Below are 25,015 nucleotides of genomic sequence, written 5' to 3'. Positions count from 1 at the left end.
GGGAGCCGGGAGCCGGGATCCCGACGCCGCGCTGCCTCCGGCCGCTCCATGGCCCCGGCCGCGGCGGCGGACCCCAGCGCCCGCCGCCCCCGGGGCACCGGCCCCGGCCCCGGCTGCAGGCTCACGGCTCGGCGGCCGCCGGTGAGTGCGGGGACGGGGGGACGGCGGGGGGGACACGGACACGCGGCACCGGCCGCGCACATCCACATCCACCTCGGGCACACACACCCTGGGCGGGATGCGCGCCGGGCACTGAGCACCCCCGGACACCCGTGGACAGACACCGGGCACCCAGAGGCAGGCACTGAGCACCCAGAGGCGGGCACTGAGCACCCCCGGACACCCGTGGACAGACACCGGGCACCCCGAGGCAGGCACTGAGCACCCAGAGGCGGGCACTGAGCACCCCCGGACACCCGTGGACAGACACCGGGCACCCCGAGGCAGGCACTGAGCACCCAGAGGCGGGCACTGAGCACCCCCGGACACCCGTGGACAGACACCGGGCACCCCGAGGCAGGCACTGAGCACCCCGAGGCAGGCACTGAGCACCCAGAGGCGGGCACTGAGCACCCCCGGACACCCGTGGACAGACACCAGGCACCCAGAGGCACTGCGCACTGAAGGGCACCAGGCACCCATGGACACGGTGTTCCTACAGATACAAGTGTGCTCCCGCAGACACCGAGCACAGCAGGGACACCCAGACGGACACACAGCACACATACACACTCGCGTGCACAACCAGCTGTGCACAGGTGTGCGCACACACTCCTGTGCAAGCCCACACAGAGGCACACGCATCTTCACACAGCCAAAACACAGGAGCTGAGCAGAACTGCCCAGTCTCAGCAGTTTTTGCAATTCCCGAGGCTCCTGGCAGAAGATTGGGGTGAGGAGTAGCCTCGCAGCTCATCCCCACGCAGGGCTTGATGTAGACACTCGAGAGAGGAGTGGGTGGAAATTATCCCAGTAGATCCTGGAGTTTGGGATCAGGAGGGCCTGTGTGTGCAAGGGCTGAGCTTTATGGCATGGAGGGGTCAGCGACCGCAGCCAGACCCACTGCTCTGTCTCACCTCTTGGTGGGTTTGGATCTTTGTTCATGAAATCAGCAAGATATGTCTTTTGCAGGCTAAAGAGTAGGAGAGATGGTTGTTACAAACTGGGAGTTAAGAGTGATACCAGCTGGGAATGCAATTGGGAACTTCATTGCTTGCGGGCCTGTGGAGTGGGAGATGGGATCTGTGTGTCAGTCCCCCCCTGGATAACTTGAGCCGTGCCTGGGAGCAGGGAGGCAGCCTCTGGACTCCATCCTTCCATCCCATCCCCTCCCTCCATGCTGGCAGGGATTTTTCAAAGGAGCAGCAGGGAAGGTGCCAGATTCAGAGTTTGGTCCTAATTCCCTGGAAATCTCAGCCTATGGATTTTTCTTTTACTCTCCTTCCTTTACTCTTGGCTGCAAGGATTTGCAAAGTGCTTGGCCACAGCCTGCATCCTTGGGTACCCTGCCACCCCACACCACTTCCCAGAGGCAGGAATTCTCCCAGGAAATCCTCCTGAGCCCCTCACTCCTTCCCCTCCTCTAAATGAGCAAAGAGCTCTCACCGTTTAAATTTAGATGTCTGCATTATCTTGAATTTGGATTTAATAATTATTTGCATCTGATTCCTATCAAAAAAGTTGGGCAATGCAGATGTCCTGATTTCAGCACTAGCTTGAGGGAGAAACACCAAATTTGCGGATTTTCATTGTCTCCTTAAACAATGGCCTGTCAGAAGCAGCCAGGAATTACAATCCCCTTCCCATCGTAAGAGTCTGACATGTCAGAGTTAAGCAACATCCAAGTTGCGTGAGCTCCTCACCATGGGTGACTGCAGCTCATTTCCCAGCTGTGGAGATTAGTCTAATTAGCAGAGCAAATCTGGCTAAGGCAAGCTCTGATAATTAGTAATCAGTGGGATGTTTCCACACACTTTCTTTTGCCTGAGGGTTAGGGAGGCGTTCAGAGCATGGCCCCATTTTTTAGGAGCAGGGAAGAGTTTGGGGAACTCAAGGTGAATGGAGCTGGAGATACTGGTGGTACTGATGGCTCTCACTCCTCACGTCCCATTTGCCCATCAGGACCGTCTCTCCTGGGGTCAAGCACAGGGTAGAAAGCAAAAGGAGAGACCTGTGTGTCCCCAAATCACCCCAGCACCATCTTTCCCTGGATCATATTCCAGGTGACAGTAGTGGCCTTGGTGGCTCCTGACTGCTGTCTGGGACATGTGACCTGATGATGGGAAGCAGGCACAATGCTTCTCCACACCCCAGGCCAGGTGTGGGGGTGATGCCCCTGTTGATAGGTGCTTGGTGGAGGTGGTTTTGTGTTAATCCCTCCTCTATCCCATCCTTCTCCTGGGAAAATCGAGGTCTTTGTGCCACGGAGAGGGGAATAAGGGGCACTTCTGACCTTTGGGCTGTCAATCCTAGGATCTTCTGTGCTGCAGCAAAGGTGAAAATCTGTCAGAACCCCAGTGAGACTCCCAGTCCAGGACCAGAAGGTGATTCCCGCTGGGAAGGGGATAATCCTTCCCATGCTGTGATAATTAGCGTTGCTGAGTTTATGTGAAAGTTTGTGTGAGAGAACTTAATTAATTATGGTTGATTAATGGGTGTCCCCAGCTAAAGCTGGAGCTGGAGCCACGGATTTTGTCACTGCATTGGGAACGCTTGTGTCAGGTTCACACAGAGAGGTTTTATTCCTTGGGAATGAGCCCAGGGGAGGCTCTGGACTGGGAGCTGCCAGTGGATGCTGGGATGGTGACAGGGTTTGCTCCAGCTGGGAAACCCCCAGAAATGTCCGGCAGATTTTTCTCCTGTTCTCTCTCTCTGGAGACCTTTATGTGTAGCCAAGGAGGGGAACTTGAAGTGAACTCAGAGAACTAGGGAAGGAGGAGGCACTGCACAGGTGGGGATGTGAGGGCTCAGACCACCCCGAGTATCCAGCATGAGGGATGCACTGTGCACTGGGATCACTGCTGCACCCCTGCTGGCCTTGGCTTCGGTCTCCTGCAGCCAGGATGGGAGGTGGGATGGGGAAGGAGCTGGTGCCTGGGTGCTGCTCCTGTGGTCGCCTCCTGCCCCGTGCCGGGGGCGGCGTTGGAGGTTGGGCTGAAAAGGAGTTATTTTTAAGCAACACATCTCAGTGCAGACTGTCATTCCCATTCTCCATACCTTCCCTGTGGGTGGGAGAACCGGGGGGGCTCCAGCAGCTTGACAACAGCCTCATACTCAGAAGGTCTTGTCTGCCTGGGTCCCCTTTCCTTGTGGAGAGGGATTTGGGAAGCTCAGCCACCACGGGCTTGGATGCCATAAGCTCCCCAGGGCTTGGATGAAGCAGAGGGGGCTGGGCTGTGCTTGCTGGTTTGGGGTCTCACCCATTACTGTGGCCTTTAGACACACTGCAGGTTTTGCTGGCTGATTCAGCAGTGAATTACAAAACCAGTTTATTCCCAGAATCAGGAGAGCATCTTTAAAGTCATAGTACTTTAGGAAAAGAAAAAGAAAACAGAGGTGGTTTCTGTTTGTTGGGCATTTCTTGGGTGTTCATTACAGCCAGGGCTGCTCCTGTGCCAGCTCCCAGGGTGATGCCCTGCACAGGACCCACAGGTTCCTGCATCCAGGGTGGGATCCTGGGTGCTGAATGGGATCATGCCCCACGGTTGGGCAGTGCAACCTGGCATGGGGCATGGCAGCAATGGGAGCACTCTCCCTAGGGGGATGCTGGATTCCCTTCTGTGTGGTGGATGCTGTCTTGCATTGAAGCCCTTTCCAGGTGTGAGCCAAGGAAAAGAATAAGCTCCTGGAAGGATAACTGGCAAGAGGGATAAACCTGCGAGAAGGCCCTCGGAGCTGCCTGCTCTTGGCCCTTTTCCATATGGCATTTTTGCATCTCCAGCCCATCATTGAGCTGGGTGGCACCTCCTGTGGCACGGGAGTGGAGTGGCACATCCAGACACCATTACAGCCTCTCTTCCCTCATCCAGACGGAGATTTGGAGGCCATTTATGCTTTTTGATTGCCTTTGATGCTGGAAATTCAAGCTGGCAGTGTGGCCATGGGAGGGGCAGAGCATCCCAGGGACACCCCTGGGATGGGAGGATCTGCCTGCAGGAGGGAACCTTCCCAAATTCTGCTTTACCACCACCCAGCTCTGCTGCTGTCAGATGCATTGGGATTTAGTGTCAAATTTTAGGAGAATCAATCTGCGAAGGCGGCCAGAGAGGATTGAGGTGGGAGGGTGGAGCCAGCAATGTGCCCTCGTGATGGGAGGGATTAGAGAAATATTTGGGTTTATTTTAATGTCAGGCTTATTGCAAGGATTGGGAGCTTAACCTGGCAGGAAAGCAGTGCTCATCCCACTCCAGAACAACATTTGCAGTTCCATACTGTCATTCCTTCCCATCGGGAATGGAAACCTCAGAGCTGGTCCTGGTGAGCCACAAATGCCTCCGGGCTGGACCGAGGTGGCCAGGAATGCCAAGGCAGTGAGCCACTGCCTGTCCCCAGCATGGGACCAGGCTGTCCCCGAGCCCTGGGCTCCGAGCTGTGTCTGACGCCGCTGCTCTAACGTGGGATTCATCCATTCGCGGCAGTGTCGGCGGCTGCAGGGCGCAGGAGGGAATGGCAGCGCTAGGTTTTGTATTTTTTAAATTTATTTTTTCTGAAAGGGTTATATAACCTTGGGGATTCTATTAATAAAAATAATGGTTTTGAACTCTGAGAACAACCAGCCCCAGCAATGAGCAGGGAAATGCTCCAAGTTCAGAGCACGGCAGCGGGCACAAAAGGGACAGGCACTCTGGGCAGGAATAGTGGCCAGGGCTACAGAGGGGATTCCCTGCCTCCAGCCAGACTGGTGGCATCTGCCTGTCCCTCCTGCCAGCACCTCTGTCCCTGTGTCCAGGGAAAAGGAGAGGAGGTGGGAAGGGGATTGTTTCAGCCCCAGTGTGGTCTGGACCCTGTGAATGTGGGGTGGGTGGGCGCCCCTCATCCTCCTGTACCCATTCCCAAGCAGCTTGAGATGAATCCCAGACTGTATCCAGAGCAAAAGTGTGGCAAGAGCAGCCTGGTGCAGCCCAGGTGAACATCACCTAGACCCAAAGCATTGTCCTGAATGGGATCCAGGGGATGTGTGGTCCTCACAGGCAGGATTTGGGAGGTGCTCATGGTCCTCACAGGCAGGGCCCCAGCGAAGCTTGTTGTCCCCATGGGAGGCTCTCTGTCCCCACAGGTGGGACGCCAGGGATGCTCCTGGTCCCTGTGGAACTGATCTTGATTCCACGGGTGGGAGGGTGGGGGGCGGTTAGAGCAGTTAGAGGACCTGGAGTAAAAGAGGCATGGCTGAGGCTCAAGAATAAAACAGGAGTGTTTTATAAAACAGGAGTGTGTTCACTGTGAGTTTGGGGTGGTGAGCTGTGGGGGTCATGTTCCCCCCAGTCAGTGTCCAAGAGCTTTCTCTTGCAATGTAGAGGGTCCTTCTCTTCTTAATCTCTAAGTAGGCAGCAAAGCATTTAAAGGGTTTGCTATAAAAATTAAGAGAATTTGAAGCTAAGATGGCAATTGGAGAAAATTGAGGCATAGCCTTAATCAGGGCATTTGGAGGCAAAAAGCTCACAGACTTTGGGATGTGTTCAAGTGTCCAGTAGATTCCTTTTAATACCACATTTTTCAGGATGAACATTACCTTGGGTTTATTGTGTTTCTCCCTTTGCCATGTGGGATTATCAATTTGTTTTTCAGAAAGCCTTAACACCCCACTCAGCAGTGGCCTGGGGTTTGGTCTGGTTTGTTTGGGACTTTATTTTTTTTTCCCTTTAAATCTCCCTTACTCGAGTTGTCACAGCTTGACAGCCTTGTGCCAGGAACAAGCTGTCATCCTGGATCTCATATCTTTAATTCCTTCCCTCTGATGCTATTAACACCTTAAGATGATTACTGGGGAAAAAAAGTATTTTTCTGCTGTTTGGATACTGGTCACTGGCTCTCAGTACCTCATTCATCTTGGGGAGTGAAATTGGAGTGGTCATCCCTCTCCTCCTGCAGGGCTCTCCTTGGGTTTAGTTTCTGGATTTGATTTGCTGAATATCCATGACTGTGTTGTCCAAATGCTTTTCTTGACAGTTTAAGATGCAGTGGGGTGACAAGCCCCCTCCCACAGCATCCCTTGGCTGGGGGCCACCTTGCAGCACTCCCTGCTCACATCCCCTTTGGGATGTTCCTTTGGGAATGGCCTGGGCAGCATTTCCATGCTGGCAGTGCCAGGAGATACGGGAGAGTGCACGGACACCCCGTCCTGCCCCAGCCCCACTGCCAGCCGTGGCTGGGCACGCAGCACCACGCTGCGAGGACACGGATCCTGTCAGCATGAGCTTATTTATAGCTTTTTAAAGATGTTTTTGGTCTGGGACTTTTTCAAGGCCTATTTTAGCTTCCCAGGGCTCCACTTATCCCAGGCACAATGGTGCCAGCCCAACTGATGCCTCCTGCCAGGCTGGTTGCCTGCTGTGTTGGGCAGCAGCTTCCACACCTTTTTGCTCTCTAGGAAATAAAGTTCTGGATAAAATGACACACCATGCACTATAAATCCCTAGATGTGGAGTTTTATGTTGGTGTGTGTGAGGGTAGGATCCTGGGGATGCACTGAGCAGATCAGAGGAAATAGGAGACGCAGAAAATTAGGAAAAACACCTCTTTTAGCATAATTCTCCATGGATTGGTGGGTCCTGCCGTCTGATGGGTGCCTTGATGTTGGTTTAGGTTTTTAGGTCCTGCTTGGATCATCACTCACAGGGCTCTGGGTGGTGTGGCTGTGTCAGACCTTTCATTTGAGTTTCCAGGTGCCTCAGTTTCCCCAGCAGCCGAATAAATAGCCCCTTCCCTCACTGCTGTTGTGGCAGACTGGGGGTGGCACCTTCTTCAGGTGTCGCAGAACTGGGGTGGCCTAGGACAGGTCCCTTGGGCTGCAATGCCAGCAATGGCTCTGTGCTAGGTGTGGCATGGCAGGGTCCCAGCTGTCCTCGCTTCCTGCACAGCTCAGGGGTTTAGAGGGATGAGTTTGGGGGCTTTGGGAGTGAGGTTGGAAGGGTTGCCTCAGCCCTTCACTCCTCAGTGGGGAGAGAGGAGTGACTTGAGGAAAGAGGGGAGCAATTGGGCAGAGCAAAGCTGCTTGTCCCTGCCTAGTGTAACCTGTGGGCTCGGTGTCCTTGTGCTCCTGGCATCCCCATGCTCCCAATGTCCCTGCGGTGCCCAAGCTCCAGCATCCCGGGCACAGGGACCCCCAGTGATGTCTGCTCACCTTTTTCTCCTCCCATCGTGCAGGAATTGTGGCTGAGCCGGAGACGATGACTGCAGAGAGTGCCGAATCCAACGGGCCTATGCGGGAACCGGAGCACGGAGGGCCCAAGGCGCCGGTGCCCCCCGTCCCACCGCGGCGCCGGGGCCACCGCCTGCGGCGCCGGCCCCCGATGGAGCCCCCGCTGAAAGGGCAGCTCCGCATGCGCTCACCCGCGGGGGCCTTCATCATGGTGGGCATCTCAGTGGTCCTGGTGGGCATGACCATCGCTGTGGTGGGCTACTGGCCTCACCGGGGACATGGGGGCGCTGGGGGCAGCGCGGGGAACACTAGTGTGGTGGGGGACATGAGGAGGGAGGCGGTGGCCGGGCGCCACATGCCCCACAGCGAGAAGCTGAAGCTGATCGGCCCTGTCATCATGGGCATTGGGCTCTTCATCTTCATCTGCGCCAACACAATGCTGTACGAGAACAGGGACATGGAGACCCGGCAGCTGATGCAGAAGGGGCTCTATAGCCTGGCGGTGGGGCTGCCTGAGGGGACCAGGCCCGAGGATGGGCACTGCCAGCACGGGGACAGCCGGCCCAAGGCCTTCCCCAAGGCCAACGCTGAGTGCGTGGAGGGCTGTTACCAGGTGGACCTGTCCTGTCAGCCCTGCCCCAGCCCTGGCAGGAAGTGGTCTGACTGCTACGGCCCCAACCGGCTCCAGGCCACGGCTGAGTTCCTGCAGCACCCGGCAGCTTCCCCTGCGACCTCTCTCCACAGCCTCCGCTCCACCGAGGTCAACCTGAGCCTCCCGCGCCGCCCCGGAGCCGAGTCCCTCCTGTCCTCGGCCGTGGGGGCCTTGACGCTGCCTATCATCAAACTCAACAACTGCTTGCTGGACGGGGCAGCGCGGGGGCCTGGGGGGAGGTCAGAGAGGGGCCCCGCTGAGCATCCCCCCAAAACATCACAGCTCTCCCGGGCTCTGCTTTCCATCGGTGACAGCACCGCGCCCTGCGGCCAGGATGGTGATGGTGGTGGTGGCCACGTTGTCATCAACATGGATGACAGCCGTCGCGGCGCAGAGCCGCTGGTGGAGCTCAGCCCCGATGTGCACCTCCACACCCCGGGACACTCCAAATCCCTGGACCTTGGCCGGCCAGGGGTGCTGCTGGTGGCCCCCATCAAGGACCGTAAGAACCGGAGCTGGCCCCGGCTGGACCACGTCAGCCTTGTGGGCTACGCCAAACTGGAAAGTACTGGCGAGTCCTCGGACCAGCTGCTGGAGCCCAGCGAGCCCCCAGGCCAGGGCGAGCCCCTACCCAGCTCCTGGGTGGTGGGGATGGAGCAAGGCACGCAGGTCTGATGTCCCCAGCACCTTTGGGGACTGTAACATCCCAGTTCCTCATCCTGGCCCCCAGCACCCACCAGCGACCCCAAAACCTCACATCCAGGAGGGGTTTTGGGGGCAGCAGTTTTAAGCTAATGCCAAGAGGAAGGTCCTGACCCTCTTCTCCTGGGTGAGGACTCACCTAGGTGGGATGTCCTTCTGGGTGGATGCCTTGGCCTTACAAAACCTTCTCCTGGTAGCTTTTCCAGAGGAGTCCTCACTTTGAGACCCCACGCAAATTGTGGGATAGGGACATGGGGGCAGGTGAGGCCCCACCGGCCCCCTCAGCACTTTATCTCAGCAGGTTTGGGGTGGGGAGATGCTTTGGGGGGTGGTGTCCCCTTGTCCAGCCTCAACCCACCAGAAAATTTGCTTGGCCAGAGCACGTAGGCCCAACAGGGCTATTAAATATTATCTGGATGCCATGTGGTCCTGCCTTGCCTCCTCCTCTTGCCTGTGGGATGCTTGGGAGGGGTGGCACCTGTGGCAGTCTGTCCAGAGGGTCTCTGAGACCTTGTGCCCCCACCTAGACTCACTGGAGAAGGGACGCTCCATAACCAGCTGCTCAGCATTCAGAGGATGAGGTGATAAGTGCAAGGTTTGGGATTTTTATGGAGAAAAGGGATGTAAAAGGTGTCCAAGGAATTGCAGGCAGTGAGCAAGGTGCTACTGCCCACCTGGGGTGCAGCAATTCTGAGAGCCTCTCAGTGCATCTGGGTTTGTTTTTGCTGGGTTTTGGTGGGATGGAGGATGCAGGTGGTGGGAGGAAGGATGTGGAGGGGCAGAGACGTAGGGGAGTGTCAGTGCTGGTTTTGCCAGGTCCAGTTAGTGCTGTTCTGTTATTTGGTGCCTGTTGGATGCAGAGCAGGAGCTGTATGGGATGAGGCCAGAGAGGCAGCCTCAGCACTGGGGTAGAGTCCTGGAGAAAAAGGAGCTGGGAGTTCATCCCATCCAGTCTTACTCCCTCCAGCTCTCTCTTGGGCAGGAGGAACCCTGGGATGCCAAGGCTCCCAGGGAAGGATGGATTGGAGCGATAGGACTAGGACAGCTCTGCTCTCCAGCAGCTCGGGAGGCTTCCAAATGGCTGTGGCAGCCTAGATGGGATTTTTGCCTTTTGCCTTCCCAAAACCAGGGCCTCTTGTGATGGCTGAAATCTCTATCTGTATTAAATGTTTGGGGGCAGGGGGTGAGGGGGTTATTCCTGTCTCTGCTTCGCCCTCTCTGGTCTGAAGTGAGCACAGACTGTCAGACCTTGCAAACTTTGGGAGCAACGTCCTTCTCCAGATCAAAACATCCCAGTAAAATCATTTGGAAATTGCTTTTTCTACCCCAGCCCCCTCTTCTAAAAAGCAGCCCCCCACAATGCTTTGATGGGGGGGGGTGGGGGGTGGTTTCTGCTTTACAGGGAAAAGCTGCCTCTGTTTCCAGCGTCAGCCCTCCCAGAGAGCTTGGGTACAGCTTCCCCTGTGCAGGGACCAGAGATGGGACCCACAGCTGTGGTATGGGCCCAGTAGCATCCCAGAGGATTCTCTGGGAGTGATACCAGCCCAAGCTCAGCTATTTATTTGGCTGCTTAATCTCAAGATTATTTAGGCGCTGATTCAATGCAATAAACAGCAACAAGAAAAAGTCACCATTGGGGTCTGCCCTGGAGCAGCATCACAGGAGAAGTGCCAGAAGGTTGTTTTTGTCCAAAAATAACTTTTTGCTTGGGCTTAACCATCTGCTGCCAGAGCTAATGCCGGGCCCTGGGCCATGCTTTGGGAACTGGCAGCAAGAAATTGGAGCCCAAAATGCCACAAAGAGCTGCATGAGAAGCTACTGGGGGTGTTTGTTTTCATTTTTTCCCTTCGTTTTCTCGTTGAGGCTCAGTCTAACTGTGGGAAATGGCTGGACCACAGGGCAACCTGTATGGACCCTGTGCCTGCACCAGCATCATCCTCCTGCCCCATCCTCCTTCCCAGCTCAGCAGCATCCTCCAGGGGAGGCATTTCTGAGTCACACAGGGATAATTTCAAAATGCAAAGCAGCTTGATTAATTAATCTGACAGGGTGAGAGGGCCTTCTCCAGGGAAGAGCAGCATCTGTGCATCCCTCACCTTCAGCTCCATCCATGGACACTGTTCCCAGAGTATTTGTGGGATATTAGCAGTGCTGGTTTCAGTGCATGGATGCCATGTGTGCTGTCCTCACAGTGTTCTGGGAATGACCTGGGCAGGGTGAGATTAGAAAAAGAAAGTAAAAGAGGAAGTAAAAATGTACACCCGGGATGGATCCCTCCATTGGCTGCAGGGTTGTGAAGTGGAACAATCCTGGAAGCCCTGGAGATGCCACACTGCACAGCTTGGGAAGGGCAATGCTTGGTGCTACCTTCTGTCCTGCTCAGGAACAGGCTAGATACACTATGGACTAAATATCCAGCTGTCATCACCCCCCAGGGTATCCCACCCCAGGAGGTGGCCACTGCAGGAGGAGATTCCTACCAACAGAAGGTGTATTTCATCATAAACACCAGCAAAGAAAACTGGTGGATTGTTCCCAACACCAACATGTCCAGGCTGATGAGGACTGGCCCCGGGGGACCCTTGGACCAGAGAATGGAGGCTGGAGAAACCAAAGGCAATTGCAGTTATCCCCCACCACCAAGAGGCCTCTCAGCTAGTGCATGGCTACAGGACAGCTTAGTTTGGGCCAAAAATTGATAAAATGGGGAAAACAGATTGAGGGAACCACTGCCACAGGCTTGTGTGGGAGATGTGCCCCGGGGAGGTGCAGACCCTGCCAGTGGCTGTGAGAGGGTCTCTTATGCCCTGGGACACCCCAGTAGTCCAGTGGGTCCCTGTATTTGTTGCTGGGATCCCTCTGTCCCAGGCAGCACAGCAACCACGGCTGGGGACAGTCACTCCCTGATACTGCTCAGCCGTTGGCTGCTTTGCAGCTCTTTCTGCTCTTCTTCCTCTGCCTCCTTCTCCTCCTCCTCTCCCTGCAGTGGGGCCGGTCACAGCCATGAATCTGCTTGGCCAGAGTGCCCTTCCTTAAGATTTAAGGTGTGTGGGAAGGCGAGGGCTCCGCTCCCAGTGCACACTTGCAGTACAGCCAGGAGTGAATGATCCTGGCCGTAAATCTTGTGCCGAGGTGTTGGGAGGATGATGCGTAGGGGACGGTGTGACCTGTGCTGGGTGAGTGTGGCTTTTGTCCTCCATGGCTAAAGAGGAGTGGTGTCATGGGTGCAGGTGTGCTCCCTGGGGCTGTAACACCCTGTCACTTTTGGCAGGGGGCTGATTTCTATTTTAAAAAAGGGCAAGAGTGTGGTACAAAATGCCTCTCTGCATTAATGAGCCAGCACTGAGCCAAAGGCACCCATCCTAGTGCTTCCTGGTACCCAGGTGAGCTGGAACGGGGCTGGAGCTGGGGTGGGCTTGGGAGTAGTTGCTTAATTATTTTTTGATTTTTTTTTCCTGTGGGTTTGGGGGCGTCCCGTATTGATTCCCTGGCGCCCAAGGCTCTGCACACTAATCCTACTGTAGAAATGGGCCGAGCAATGTGGGATTGATTGCCCTTGGGCTGGTCCTGGGTCAAAAGCCAAAGTTCCCTCAGTGTTATCAGCATCTGTGTGATGTGTCCTGACAGCTGAGCGCTGGCATGGGGCTGGAGCCCAAATCTCTGGGGCTTTGGCTTGGAGCCCATTAGGGACCACTGCCCATGCTGGGCACAAAAAGCAAAAGATCCCCATGAATGTGCAGGAGTCTGCACTGGTGCTTCCTTGGTGGTTGGGGGTGGAGTAGGGATGAATCCAAGGCCATTGACCCAGCTACTGCAGGACCTGAGTGATTCCCCACCTGGTTTCGGCTATTCTTTTATGCCTCAGTTTCCCCAGTGATGGAGCTCAGAGTTGAGCTCAGCGTGTCCAACCTGGCCCATTGCCAACATAATTCCTCCCTTTCAATCCTGTTTATCTCAGACCCTGGGCTCTCCCAGCTGGAAGGGTTGGAGTCACCCCACTGCTGCCTGGCTGCTACAGCAGTTCCCCCTGGAGCCCTGAGAGCAGCCCTGATCCTCCAGGAACACGACTGGCTGCTGAGCCCCAAAACCAGGAGGAACAGAATAGCCTGGGCTGGAATAAGCTGGTGACTTAATGGGAACTTTCTCCTCTTGATGTTACAGCTGCTTCTCCAGGTTGAGTTCTGGGATGGTGACATGAAGTAGGACCAGGGATAGGTGATGAAGGAAAGCCACTTTCGTGGCTTCTTCCCAAAATGTGGATCTCCAAGACAGACTCATTGCCTTTGGTGTGGGATCTGTGGGCTGGGGTGGCTGTGGGGCCACCCAGGAGCAGACTCAGTCGACCAGGAGCTGCTGCCTCCTGCGCAGCTGGGGCAAGGGCTGGGGGCTTTATTTATTTGCATCTGGATTGCCCTGGTATTTGTTTGCCTAACATTTTCCCTAGCTTTGTAGCTTCCCCAGCAAAATGCCACAGCCAACATCACCACACCCCCTTCTGCTCTGGCTGTGAGGTGGAAAAAGGCACCCTGGGTTTGGGACACTCACCCAGAGGGGCTTTGGGGAGCTTTAAGGAAAAGCCTTTCCAGTCTCCTGGGATGGCCCCAGACTGCTGAGCATCGAGGTGGGTGTTTGCTGTCCCTGCGCTTGTACCCTGGGGAAAGAAGCTGAGGATACTTTTCCCCTGGGCATTTTGGATGGGGTCCCAATGTCACCTGTGCTGGGGTGTCCCTTCACTAGTGATGGCAACACTCCTGCCCAGCAAAGCACCATGGGTTGGGTGGATGGGCAATATGGGACCATATCCTTGGTGCCACTAATGTCCCTGCAGTGTCCAGGACAGGGATGTGCCAGAAGGCCCTTGGGAGCCATCAGCCCTATGTCCCCTCCCTGTGGGAGTCCCAAGGCTGATGATGGTGTTTTTGCCAGGACACATTGGTGCACTCCAGCACAATTCCATGTTGTTGTTGGGGCTGGTAGCTGTGGGACAGACTGGGACCCACAGGAGCTTGACAGAGCTTGGAGCTGCTCCCCAGGTGATGCTCAATAGGGCCAAAAGTGGAGCAGATGATGACATCTTGGCCATTGAGCAGAGGCTCAATGAGACATCCCAAAGTGCAGCTAAGCAAAGGGACAAAACTATTTTTTGGTTGGTTGTCTGCAGATGTGATGTTTTAGGGGCTGTGGCTCATACGCAGCCATGACCCCTCACACCAGTGCATTGTCTGAAGGTGCTGGGACCTCCCCAAACCCCAACTCCCCGGAACAGCGCTGTTTTCAGCATGACCCTGCCAGGCTGGGGAGGGCAGGAGCCGGGGAGGTAACGGGACCTGGCTCTGCCACAGAGCTGTGAGTGAGTCATGTCACTGTGACACTTACAGGAAAGCAGCTCCAGTGGTGGCAGGCTCCCAACTCTCCAGGGTCAGGTTCTGAGGCTCCTTGGTAATTCTGGCTTTACAGGACACTGAGATTTAGTACTTGGAAGCAAACTGTCCAGGGTCAGGATGGAAGCAGTGATGGCTGTGTCTGGAGCAATGGGAATTCCGGGCTTTTAGCAGGAATTCAGGCAGCCACGTGCCACCCTTCTCCTTCTGCCTGTTAGGGAAACCAAGGCACAGGGAGGTACCACAGCCAGCCTCTGGGCTGCCCCTGCCCCAGGGAAGGTTTTCCCAGCCAATTTCCAGTCTCCAGCTGCCCTAACTTGGCCATCTGGCTCTGCAGCCAAGATGCCCTGTCAGCTTTTTGTGCCTTACTTCTGTCCCTCCTAAAGCTGCTGCAGCCAGAAAAAAAAAAAAGATAGGACCAAAATATCGATGGATTTGACATTTCCCCCCACTCCAGTTGAGTCACACTTAGGGTCGGGCAGTAGCTGCCTAGCACAGACCTCAGCTGGGCTGTGAAACCTTCCTTTCACAACTCAAAGGAAGGTTTTATACCAAGTGATAGATACTTCTTTGGGGCAAATTTGAACTCTGGGAATTGCTTCTGGCCCTTCTGGGGGCTTTGGTCCCACATGTGACCATAATGGGAACTGTTTAAAGGGTCTGAAGGCACCAAGAGCCCAGGGAAATGCTGGCCCAGGGCTGGGAGAGCTTTGGCACCATTGTAGCTACATTTCGAGGCTTTTGTTTAGGCTGGTAAAACCAAGTCACCAGAAAGCCAGGCTGAGGAGAGAGACCTGGAGGAAGGTGAGAAGAAGGAAGAGAATTCAACACCAGGGAGAGAATTTAGTTTGAAGATTTATTGAAAAATGCAATACAAGAAGCAATACCGAACACTTAGGTCTGCCTAAACACTATGGCAACTTTCCCTTTGATTCACTATGAAAACCCAAAATAACAGCTCCCATCACTAGCTGATCTAGAAAGTTTTAGCAACTCTAAAAGTTCCTATTTTTATAAAGAGTTGTAAATGCCTAACCTAGACAATTCGCAATTGCCTTAAAAAAATTTTACAAAGCTCCTTCATCTTCTCAACTAAATAATTTATTTTTTTTTGTTTTTTACAAGTTTCATCTCTAAGGCTGGGACGCTACCACCTCTTAAAGTAATTGTACAATTAGGAAAATCAGCAAACCACAGTTTATTAAAATCAGAAATCAGTCAGTCCTTTACTAACACATCTCTGTTGGTCAGGGATTGCTACTGGGCAACCGGAGCTGCCATTCCAATTTAATGGAGAAGAACAAGAGCTCCTTGCCTTCCTTTCTATAAAAACATTCATTCATATATAAATAGCTTCCATATAATGCATATTATACAATCAAGACAGTCTCTGGATGAATTTGTGGAGTGGGAAGAGCTGGGAACATTCATATAAATAGATCTTACTTAGCTGGTTTGTCCCTAGAGCTGACACAGCATGCTCAGAGCCAAGGATTTTAAATCCCACCAGAGGTGGAAGGAGAGTGGGCAGCCCCACCATGGCCTTGGCTGAGGGTGAGAGAAGCTTCTTCTGCTTTTAACTTGTATCTTCTTCCCAGGCTCCTGTCCAGCTCCTGGCTCGGGCACCGTGTTGGCAGGAGCGGGGCTGGAAACCCCTGAGGTCAGACAGCAGGTGATGGCAAAGGGCACATGAGGCCCTGACTTGTTAGAAGAAGCAAGAACTCAGCAGGGGGAAGTGTGAAAATGGACAACCTGGAAACAGCCACCCAAACTCCAAGGAAAAAATAAAAATACGGTTGTTCTAGTCTACAGGCCCTTTAACAAGGGACATCTGCAGCAACAGTGAGCACATCCTTTTGGAAAGGAACCACCTCTCCTGCCAGCAGGTTTCTCACCCCAGAAATCCCCTGCTTGGGGTGTTTTGTTCCACTCATCGTGCTCAGGGCATGGGACACCCCAAGGGAACACCTACGGACCACATTCCCCTAAATTCTCCTGACAGCCAAGTGCCTTTAAGTGCTATGGACAAACTTAATATGTCATGCTGGCTCTGCCTGGTAAAGCCCAGAAATCCTCTCAGGTGCTGCTCCATGTGCCCCTTCACTCTTCAGGTGTCTGTTGCAAATGAGATGGAAGGACTGAGTGGCAAAGAACTGAATTTCCAGAAAAAGGACAGTGCCAGAGGGTGCTCAGCATGATGGGTGTTTAAGGCAAGCATTACCCAACTAAGCTGAGGACAGCAGAGACACAGGCCTCTTCCAGGGCCTGCGTGGCAGAATAAGGAAGGAAAGGGCTTTTCACACATGGATAGGAAGACTTAAATTCTGCACTATAGCCCAGGACTCCCTAAATCCCCAGAGCACGATGCCCTGAGGGAGGCAGAGCATCCCGGGAGGGAAACCTGCACCAGAGCAGTCCAGAGGCAGCTGCTGGCACGGTAAGGCTGGAGGCTGAGCAGGACCCAGGGCCAGCAAGGCTCAAAGAGAGCCAAAATCCAGCAGCTCCAGCAGAGTCTCCAATCAATACTGACAGCTTAATTAAAATTGCACCTGAAGCTGAGAAGCTGCACCAGCCCCAGTGTAGTTCCAGGGCTGGCTGCAGCTAAACAGTGGAGTCGTTGCAGCCTGAGCTAAATCCAGTGACTTCTGAAATACATGATTCAAATTTAAAACTGGAGAGCTTTTCTCTTTATTGTCATTTTTTTCCAATGCTCACCTGAGGAGCAGAGCACTCCTTGCCCTCAGCTACCACTGTGCCACACTATATATATAAATATATCTATATATTTATACATGAAAAAAAAAAATCACAACCTCGAGTGGACTAAAGTGTTCACAAGTGTCTGGGCAGACTCTTTAGAGAGCTTGGTTGGTTTTTTGCTTCTTGAATTTAAAATGGTGGAAGGACAAACCAGGCAAGAACATTCCCATGAAGCTTAGAGAGCAGAAATGGGAGCACATCCAGCCCCTGAAATCATGTTTTTGCATCACCCCCTCAGTGCTGGAGATGGCCCTGGGGGTCTGTAAGCTCAGCCTCAAGACTCAGACAAACACCTGATATTTCATTCCAGCAAGGGGGTCATGAAGCCAAATCCAGACCCGCAGGCCAGTGTGGAAGATAGAATGTCAACACTTCCCATGTGGTTTGGCTCTATCACAACCAGCAACACCTGACACCTAAAATTCCTTGTTCAGCCTCTCCAAATACAGCTTGCAGGCCTAGGAACGATTGTCTAAAGGAATTTAAATTAAATGCTAGTAGCATACACGCCCTGAGAAATGGGTAACGTGTTCAGCTTTAAATAGCACTGTGAGGGGAGGAAAAAAACCCAACCCATGACTTACAAAAAAAACCAAAAAACCCCTCCCTAATTTAAAAATCATGAACACAAACAAGTGAAAAACTATGACATTGAAAAGCTCAGTTCCTGTGAATGCTGCACAAGCCTACCTTAATAGCATCCCGAGTCCAAACACCTTAAACACACACTTCTAAGGGCTTTTTAATTTAATGGCATCTAGAAAACACAAACAGGTGGGGAGCACTCGGCAGAGACACACGGGAAGAAGGCGAGATGCTATCCTCTTAAAGCTCTAAAATTCACAGTATAAGATACTTGAAGCAACTTCCAGTATTCCTTAAATCTAGTCAACTATTCAGATGTGTGCACAGGCTACACCACAAAACCCTACTGTGATCACACATCAGGGCTGGAACCCAGTGGGGAGGGAGCTCAGAGCAGCCCAGGGGTTGCAGTGGGGCTGGAGCTCCCCAGAGCTACAAAAATAATCTAGAGGCAATTGGAAATGCTGCACAAAGTCTGACTCTAAACTGACTCTCCTGGAAGAAGGACCTATGGCTTTGTGAAGGCGCATACAGGGCCCACACTGGGAATATGCACGGAACAGCTCCATTATCCCTGACAAGGCAGAGGGAATACAAGTTAAAACAGGGAGCCCTGGAGCCCTGTGAGGTGAGATTCTGTGTCTGAAGAGGCTTTGCGTGAGAGGGAATGCAAAACTGAAATCCTGTAAAAAATATCAGAAATATTTTAGAAGTTAGAAATATGGCATATTTCTGTTGCAATAGATATAAAAAAAACCAACAAAACAAAACCCTATGTCCAATAGGATCTAGTGGACTCTGGAAAAATCTCAAGTAAAATGTCAAAGCGCAAATCTTAATAAATGATATGAATGTCTCTGAGTGTCAAGTCTGAAATCCGAGGTCTTTGTGCTCCAGGTAGTTTCTTGGTAGTTTTGCTGGGTTTCTTTTTCCTGGTGTTGTCATGGGCAGGAACGTTTCCTAGCGAGAGAGGAAGACGGTAAGTTGCACCAACAGTAGCATGCTGGAAGAGACAGGAATATGCCTCCTGGAAATGGATGGGAACTGAAGTCAGGTGAGTTACACCAGTGGCAGGTGAGAGGTGCCTAAAGGGGTTCCAAGAGAGTGACTTTGCACAAGGGTCTGGAGCAAGAGGACAAGAATACCAGAGGGCAGGGTTAGATGGGATATTGGGAAGGAATTTTTCCCTGGGAGGATGGTGAGACCCTGGCACAGGGTGCTCAGAGAAGCTGTGGCTGCCCCTTGATCGCTGGAAGTGTCCAAGGCCAGGCAGGACAGCATTTGGAGCATCCTGGGATAGTGGAAGGTGTCCTTGCCCATGGCAGGAGTGGGACAGGATGAACTTCACAGTCCCATCCAACCCAAACCATTCCAGGATTCTGTGATCAGTGGCATGGGACAGGATGGGCTTTAAAGCACTGAGGCACACCCAGAGCTCCTGGATTCCTTTAGCAGCTCCTTCCCAAACTTACAAAAATTGCAGAAAATGGGATTTCCAGGCAAGCTTGGGGTCCAGCTTGGGGGTTACTGGGCACTGATGTGGGCAGGGGTCTATGTGGCACCTACAGCTGCTCCATGTGCTCCCAGAACATCATGGATATTTGGGAAGGCAAAGTAGCCTCATGGCAGGAGCTGTGTAGCTTTTAACCCATTTGGGCTCATTTCCACAGGATTAGTCTGTCTGTGACTGCCTCATCAGCCTCCATGGATCTAACAGGAACCTAGCCTGAGCAGGACTCGGCAGAGAACAATGATCATTTTACTTCAACTCTGACCCTATTTACCCAAATCTGCGGTGCACTGAGATCAATCACCCCCTGCCCCCACCCGAGGTGATGTCTCTACTCACCCAGCCCAACTACTCCTCTGCAATCTCTGTCTCCTGGTGCACAACCACTTTGGTCACCGACATGTCTGGGTGCTGCTCCTTAGCAGCCTTGATCGCCTGTGCCAGGACCTGAGGGACAGCATGGGAGAGCATGGTTAGAGCATGTCAGAGCGTCAGAGCATGGCACCCCCCATCCCCAAGGGCTCAGGAACCTTCTTCTAACTTCAGGGTGTAAAAAAGAAAAGTAGATGCACTTAATAGAATCACAGAAAAATTACAATTGCAAGTTGGGAGGGACCCAGAGGGATCATCCAGTCCACTCCAGGCCCTGCCCAGACCCCCCAGAAACCCCACCCTGGGCATCCCTGGAGCGCTGTCCAAAGGCTCCTGGAGCTCTGGCAGCCTCGGGGCCGTGCCCATTCCCAGGGGAGCCTGGGCAGTGCCAGCACGCTCTGGGGGAAGAGCCTTGCCCTGATCTCCAGCCTAAACCTCCTCTATCATAGGGAGCAGAGGTTGGAGCTGCCCCTCAGGAGGAGGTGCAGCCCCCGCTGAGCTTTGCCCTCAGTGTCCTCTGCTCCAGCTGAACACAGCAAGTGCCCTCAGCCCCCCCCCATGGCCCCTCCTGATCCTTCATCTCCAGAGCTTCCTTTGGAATTTAGGTCTTAAATTGTAGTGCCCAACACTGCCCCTGGGTCTTCAGCTACATACTTTGTGACTTTTAGTGCTATTACATTATCTCTGAAAGGAAAAGCACTATTTGAAGAATACCCCCATCTCTCCACTGCCCCTTGGCAGAAGATGGATGAGAGCATTTAAGCATAACCTGCTTATTCTTCCAGCAATTGTGATAGGCACATCTCAGACATCTTCTGTTGGAGTTAACAAACTAGATCTTGTCATAAGAATATTTTCCACACCCATGATACTTGCGACTAAATTTAAATTCAAAGTATAATTCTCTGATGACAAAATCATCACTTCTAACACATGCAAGAGGCCAATGAGGCTGAGTCATCAGAAAGGTTTCATATAAAGCCAAAGAGATGTAACACAGGTGTTGAGTGCTCTGAAATGACTTCTGGCACTATAGAATATCAATAGTGCTTCAAAGTTATGGGAAAAGGAATGCAGATCAGCCAGATGTCAAGGAAAACTTTTATTTCACATTTTTATGGATTTTTAAAAAAGCCTACAACTGTCCGAAACAATTCTGGAATCAAAACTTTGCTGCTCATCAGTTTCAGAGTAGGATTCAGCTTTCCTGGCTCAGATGCTTAAAGTCAAAAAGGAATTTATTACTGATATAGAATCATGGAATGGCTTGGTTGGAAATGAATCTAAACCCTCATCCCATTCCACCCCCACACCTTCCACTAGACCACGTTGCTTTAAGCCCTGTCCAACCCGGCCTTGAACATTTACAGAGATGGAGCAACCACAATTTATAAAAATATTAACTTTCATCTCTACCCCAGTAAAATTTCCCTGGTTCATTTTTTGGTGGCACTCTCTTTGAACAGACAGCCTGACTGCCTGCTCTGGGAAAATACTCCTACCTGGTCATGGTCTACATCTGCATCTCCCGTGATGACAATCCTCTTCTCAATCCGTGTCTCTGAAATGCCACCTTTCACAGTCTAGAGCAGAAGGAAAAACTGCTATTAGTGTAAAAGTGCAGAGGCGTTTGAGCTCACTGGGGCTGCCTGTCTAAAGAGGGTATCCAAAAATAGTGTCACCAAATTGCACCTGGCATTAGAGTCACAGGGGAAACTGCTGCTGCTCAAGGAAAAACTGTCAAGGAGATTTTTTATAGCTGAGCCAGGGAAGAGCTTCTCCTTACAATACAGCTCTTCCTGCTGTCCCCCACAGGATAGTCAGAGTCCATGTCCAGACTGTGCTGCAATTAATGCACCATCCACACAGGCAAAACTGAACCCTTCATGCTTTGTTCCATGTACTAATCATGTATTTGAAAGGACCTTCCAAAAACTTTTTTTCCTCTCACTCATCCCTGCTCATCTCTCCAGCAGGCTATTGGTTGAATTGCTATTTTGTGGTGCTCCCTGGTGTTACCTTGGTGATCTGGGTGGTGGTGGTGCTGCTGGTGGTTTCTGAAGTGATGGTCTGGGCAGTCAGCAGGATGCCAGGGTCTAAATCTCCATTGCCACCATCTGTCTGTGGGACACAAGAACAGGCATCAGTCCCTGAGCAGTGGGGACAGAGGCAAAGGCTCCACATCACCAGAGCCAGACAGAGGATAATCTGAGGACAGCAGCTCCATCGTGCACAAGACACAAGTCAACCTGTGCTTGGGTGCACAAGAGCTGGGCAAGTCTCTGAAAGCTCCAAGTCTCTATGCTTTAAGGCTTGAAATGCACAGATCCTTCAGGGAGGACCTGTGACACCCCTCAGACCGGGGGCGCTGGGATGCACCCAAATCTGAGAATGCTGCTGGCCCTGCAGTGCTGGTCATAGCACCTATGTCTGAACCATGACAGGAGACCAACACAGACATTGATCTCAAATTCCACCTGCCTGTATCCATGGAGATCAACAAAGCCAAGAGCACAACCTTACTCAGAAGGTAATTGTCACCCTTCCTCCTTCCTGACAACACCTTGCACATCCCTCACTTCATGCTCTGCAGAAGCAAAGAACATCCAGACACTTGCTGAAACAGGAGTAACTTCTAGAGCTGGTTCTTGGATTTCATCCTGCCTGACTCAACCACTCAAGGTCTGCCAAAAATTCCACACTAAGTCATCCTGGTCAGCTCATCCTGGCTGCGCTGTCCATGACCCCACTGGGCAGCGTCCTTGCTCAGCACTGGGACTATATCTGGAATTACCACAAGGTGGGACCATTTTCCACAGTGTGGAAGAGATCTCATGGCACATCACATCCTGTGCACACACGGCTGACTGATCCCAGTCCTGGAGATCTCTTTTCCTTTCCATTTCCCAGTTAGAGCAAAACTCCTCCATTCACCTACACACTTGCTGAAAGCCAGGGCAATGCTCACCACCATCGTCTGATCTCTCTGGTGCTGCAGTTGGGAGGATGCTGAGCATCCACAGCATTCCTTAGGAATCCCAAATTATACAATCATGAGATTCCTGCATCCATAACAACATCTCACTGTCACTTCACTGCAGCAGGAGAGCACAGGCTGCTGATGACAACCACAGTGATGGTAAAGCCAAGCTGACACAGGCTCCAAAATTTCAAATACATGAAGAAAGGCTGGGAGGGATGGGGGTGTTCAGCCTGGAGAAGAGAAGGCTTTGGGAGACATTATAGACCTTTCAGGGCCTAAAGAGGCTCCAGAAGAGATGGAGAGGGACTGGGGACAAGGGATGGAGGGACAGGACACAGGGAATGGCTCCTCACTGCCAGAGGGGAGGGATGGATGGGATCTTGGGAAGGAATTGTTCCCTGGAAGGGTGGGCAGGCCCTGGCATACGTTGTCCAGAGAAGCTGTGGATCCCTGGAAGTGTCCAAGGTTGGACAGGGCTTGGAGCAGTCTGGGATAGTGGAAGGTGTCCCTGCCCACAGCAGGGGGCAAGAACTAGGTGAACTCTTAGGCTCTTTCCATACCAAACCATCCTGCCATTCTGTGATTAGAACCTGTTTTAGACTGAGGATTAATTTTAACCTCAGCAATGAATCCATACCCGCATATCCTCTGCTTCGTAATATTGCTAAAGTAAAATTTTTACTTTCCAGTCACCACATACCCACTGAGGTTGTATTTTATACAAAACATTTGGTGTTTAACAACCATTTCAGTCTTGAAACCTAAGGATGACCAAATAATTTATAAACCAAGTTCTGAAGAGACATAAACAGCCTCTTTGGGTGATCTGGGAAAACAAGACAAGGCATTTATTGCAGAAAAAAGGCCAACTCAGGTTAACTTTGTACAGAGAGAGCCACATCCTGAAACCACCAGTGGCTGAAGATAAATTCTGTTTGCAAGCATATCTTGAAAAAATAATTACTCTTCAGGGATAGCAAAACCACTGCTCCTCTAAAAATACCAGATGCACCTGGAAATAGTGTCCACAGCATCAGTTAATGCCCGTGCTGCACCCAGACGTGCAGAGGCAGGCAGGAGCTGCTGTCTCATCCTAAGGATTCAGAAACAAAACGTTTTACTTGGATTTAATTAAGCCCTAGGAAACTTATCAGAACACACCTTACCTGTGCAGCTTCGTAGGTGATGGTCTTTGTCTCTGTGTGGACAATAGGGACTTCCTTTGTGGGAATTTCACTTTTGACAGCGCTGGACACGTCAGAGATGGTGACAGTCTGTGTCTTCACTAGTGGGGGCTGTGAGACAGGGTTAAAAACATCTTGTAAACAGCCAGTTCCCATCTCCTCATCCTGACTGGGCTGCTGGCAAGTGTTCTGACACTGATCTGATAAAAGTACTGTGGGAACCAAGATCAGCCTGGAAATCTTTGGGTTTAAGTCTCTGGAACAACACACTGCTCCGAGGACAGTGATCAGGCATGAGGATTAGACAGGCAGCAAAATCCTCCAGCCCTTCCCCACACTGTGGACTCTGGTCAGCCCAAACCAGACATTAAGGGTTTAACGGGTGTGTCAAACACCACAAATGCTGTCTCCACTGATTCTTAACTTTCTAATTACCAGAAGCTCATTGCCAGTTGCTAGGAGAAGATGACCCTCATCTGGTGATGCCAGTGTCAGGATTAACACCAACCCTGGGCACACAAAGACTTTATCACAGTTGAACAGCCTTATCTTGACCTCAAGAGTAACACTTTGTTACTTTATCTTGACCTCAAGAGTAACACTGCATTGTGAAAAATCCTCATCAGATCTTTAACTTTTATTAAATCAATGTCAGATAAAACAGGAATTAAAATAAGGGTGGAGAGAAATCAGTTGTTCCAACACCTGATGATTATCCAGAAGAAGACAGAGTGAGTTCAGAGCCAGTGCTTCCCCAGAGGGCTTGATTTCTGCCAGATGCCACTGTGATCATTAGGGGGGAACAGGCATCTATTGAACCAAAAGCAACATCAACACTGGAGCAGGCAAAAATCCCTCCCACAGTGGGGAGCACAAAGGGACACACTGGACAGCACCTCAAATTTGCTCTGCTGTGCTGAGAGTCAGCTGCCAGTCCAGCTGGGGCCAGCAAAATCCTTAAGGAGCTAAAATTACACAATTTTTGAGCCTAAATATTGCCTTTTCATGGGAATGCCACAGGATGCTTCAATCCAAGAAGAGCAAAAGGCATTGCACTGTGGCAAATATATTTCATGCAAAGATAAACTGAGAGGGAGTAGTATTTAATGCAAAGACAAATTGACAGTGGTTCATTTTTAATTGAAAGATAAATTGAGAGGGGATTATTGCACTGACTGTGGGAGATTCACCGGCTCATTAGCTCCAAGCACAAGTCCCAGCCAAGCAAACCCAGCTCCTATGCAGGTCTGTGGCATCTGCTTGCTGCAGTGTTTGGGTTCCCACTCCAAAGGTAGCCGGGGCATGGGGTGCAGGCGCTGGGCTCACTACCTGGAAGCAGCGAATGAGCTCCAGCAGCCTGTTAGGAGCATCTGGGTTGGGACATTCACCATGTGGCTTTCTAAAGGCAAAGCTGTCTTCACCATCCTCTGCCACCTCCACCTCCTCTCCTCCCCAGGGCTGCTGGGGAAGTGTGGCAGGGCTGAGGGGGAGCTCCAGCTCAGAGAGCTCCGAGTCCTTCTCCACATCCA

General features: G+C 52.1%; 2 protein-coding genes across 14 annotated transcripts in view; one reads left to right on the top strand and one right to left on the bottom strand.

The window, feature by feature from the left end:
• Positions 1-20: 20 nt before the first annotated feature.
• TMEM200B (transmembrane protein 200B) lies at positions 21-8,836 on the top strand. Its single transcript, XM_084222589.1, has 2 exons — positions 21-141; positions 7,363-8,836. The coding sequence occupies exon 2, from the start codon at positions 7,386-7,388 to the stop codon at positions 8,682-8,684; it is 1,299 nt and encodes a 432-aa protein (XP_084078715.1). The 5' UTR covers positions 21-141; positions 7,363-7,385; the 3' UTR covers positions 8,685-8,836.
• Positions 8,837-14,934: 6,098 nt separating this feature from the next.
• The window catches only part of EPB41 (erythrocyte membrane protein band 4.1), a 75,918-nt gene continuing 65,837 nt past the window's right edge, over positions 14,935-25,015 (bottom strand). For all 13 annotated transcript variants that reach the window (XM_084222458.1, XM_084222452.1, XM_084222460.1 and 10 more), the window contains 5 exons: positions 23,469-23,597; positions 21,339-21,440; positions 20,822-20,902; positions 19,287-19,394; positions 14,935-18,397 (listed from right to left, as the gene is read on the bottom strand). In XM_084222458.1, coding sequence (XP_084078584.1) covers positions 19,296-19,394; positions 20,822-20,902; positions 21,339-21,440; positions 23,469-23,597 — 411 coding nt within the window. In that variant the 3' untranslated portion in view covers positions 14,935-18,397; positions 19,287-19,295. The remainder of the gene's footprint in view (positions 18,398-19,286; positions 19,395-20,821; positions 20,903-21,338; positions 21,441-23,468; positions 23,598-25,015) is intronic.

The sequence above is a fragment of the Fringilla coelebs genome, assembly GCF_963513975.1.
Source record: "Fringilla coelebs genome assembly, chromosome: 28".
Lineage (NCBI taxonomy): Eukaryota > Metazoa > Chordata > Aves > Passeriformes > Fringillidae > Fringilla > Fringilla coelebs.
This window is presented reverse-complemented; position numbering and strand designations above follow the sequence as displayed.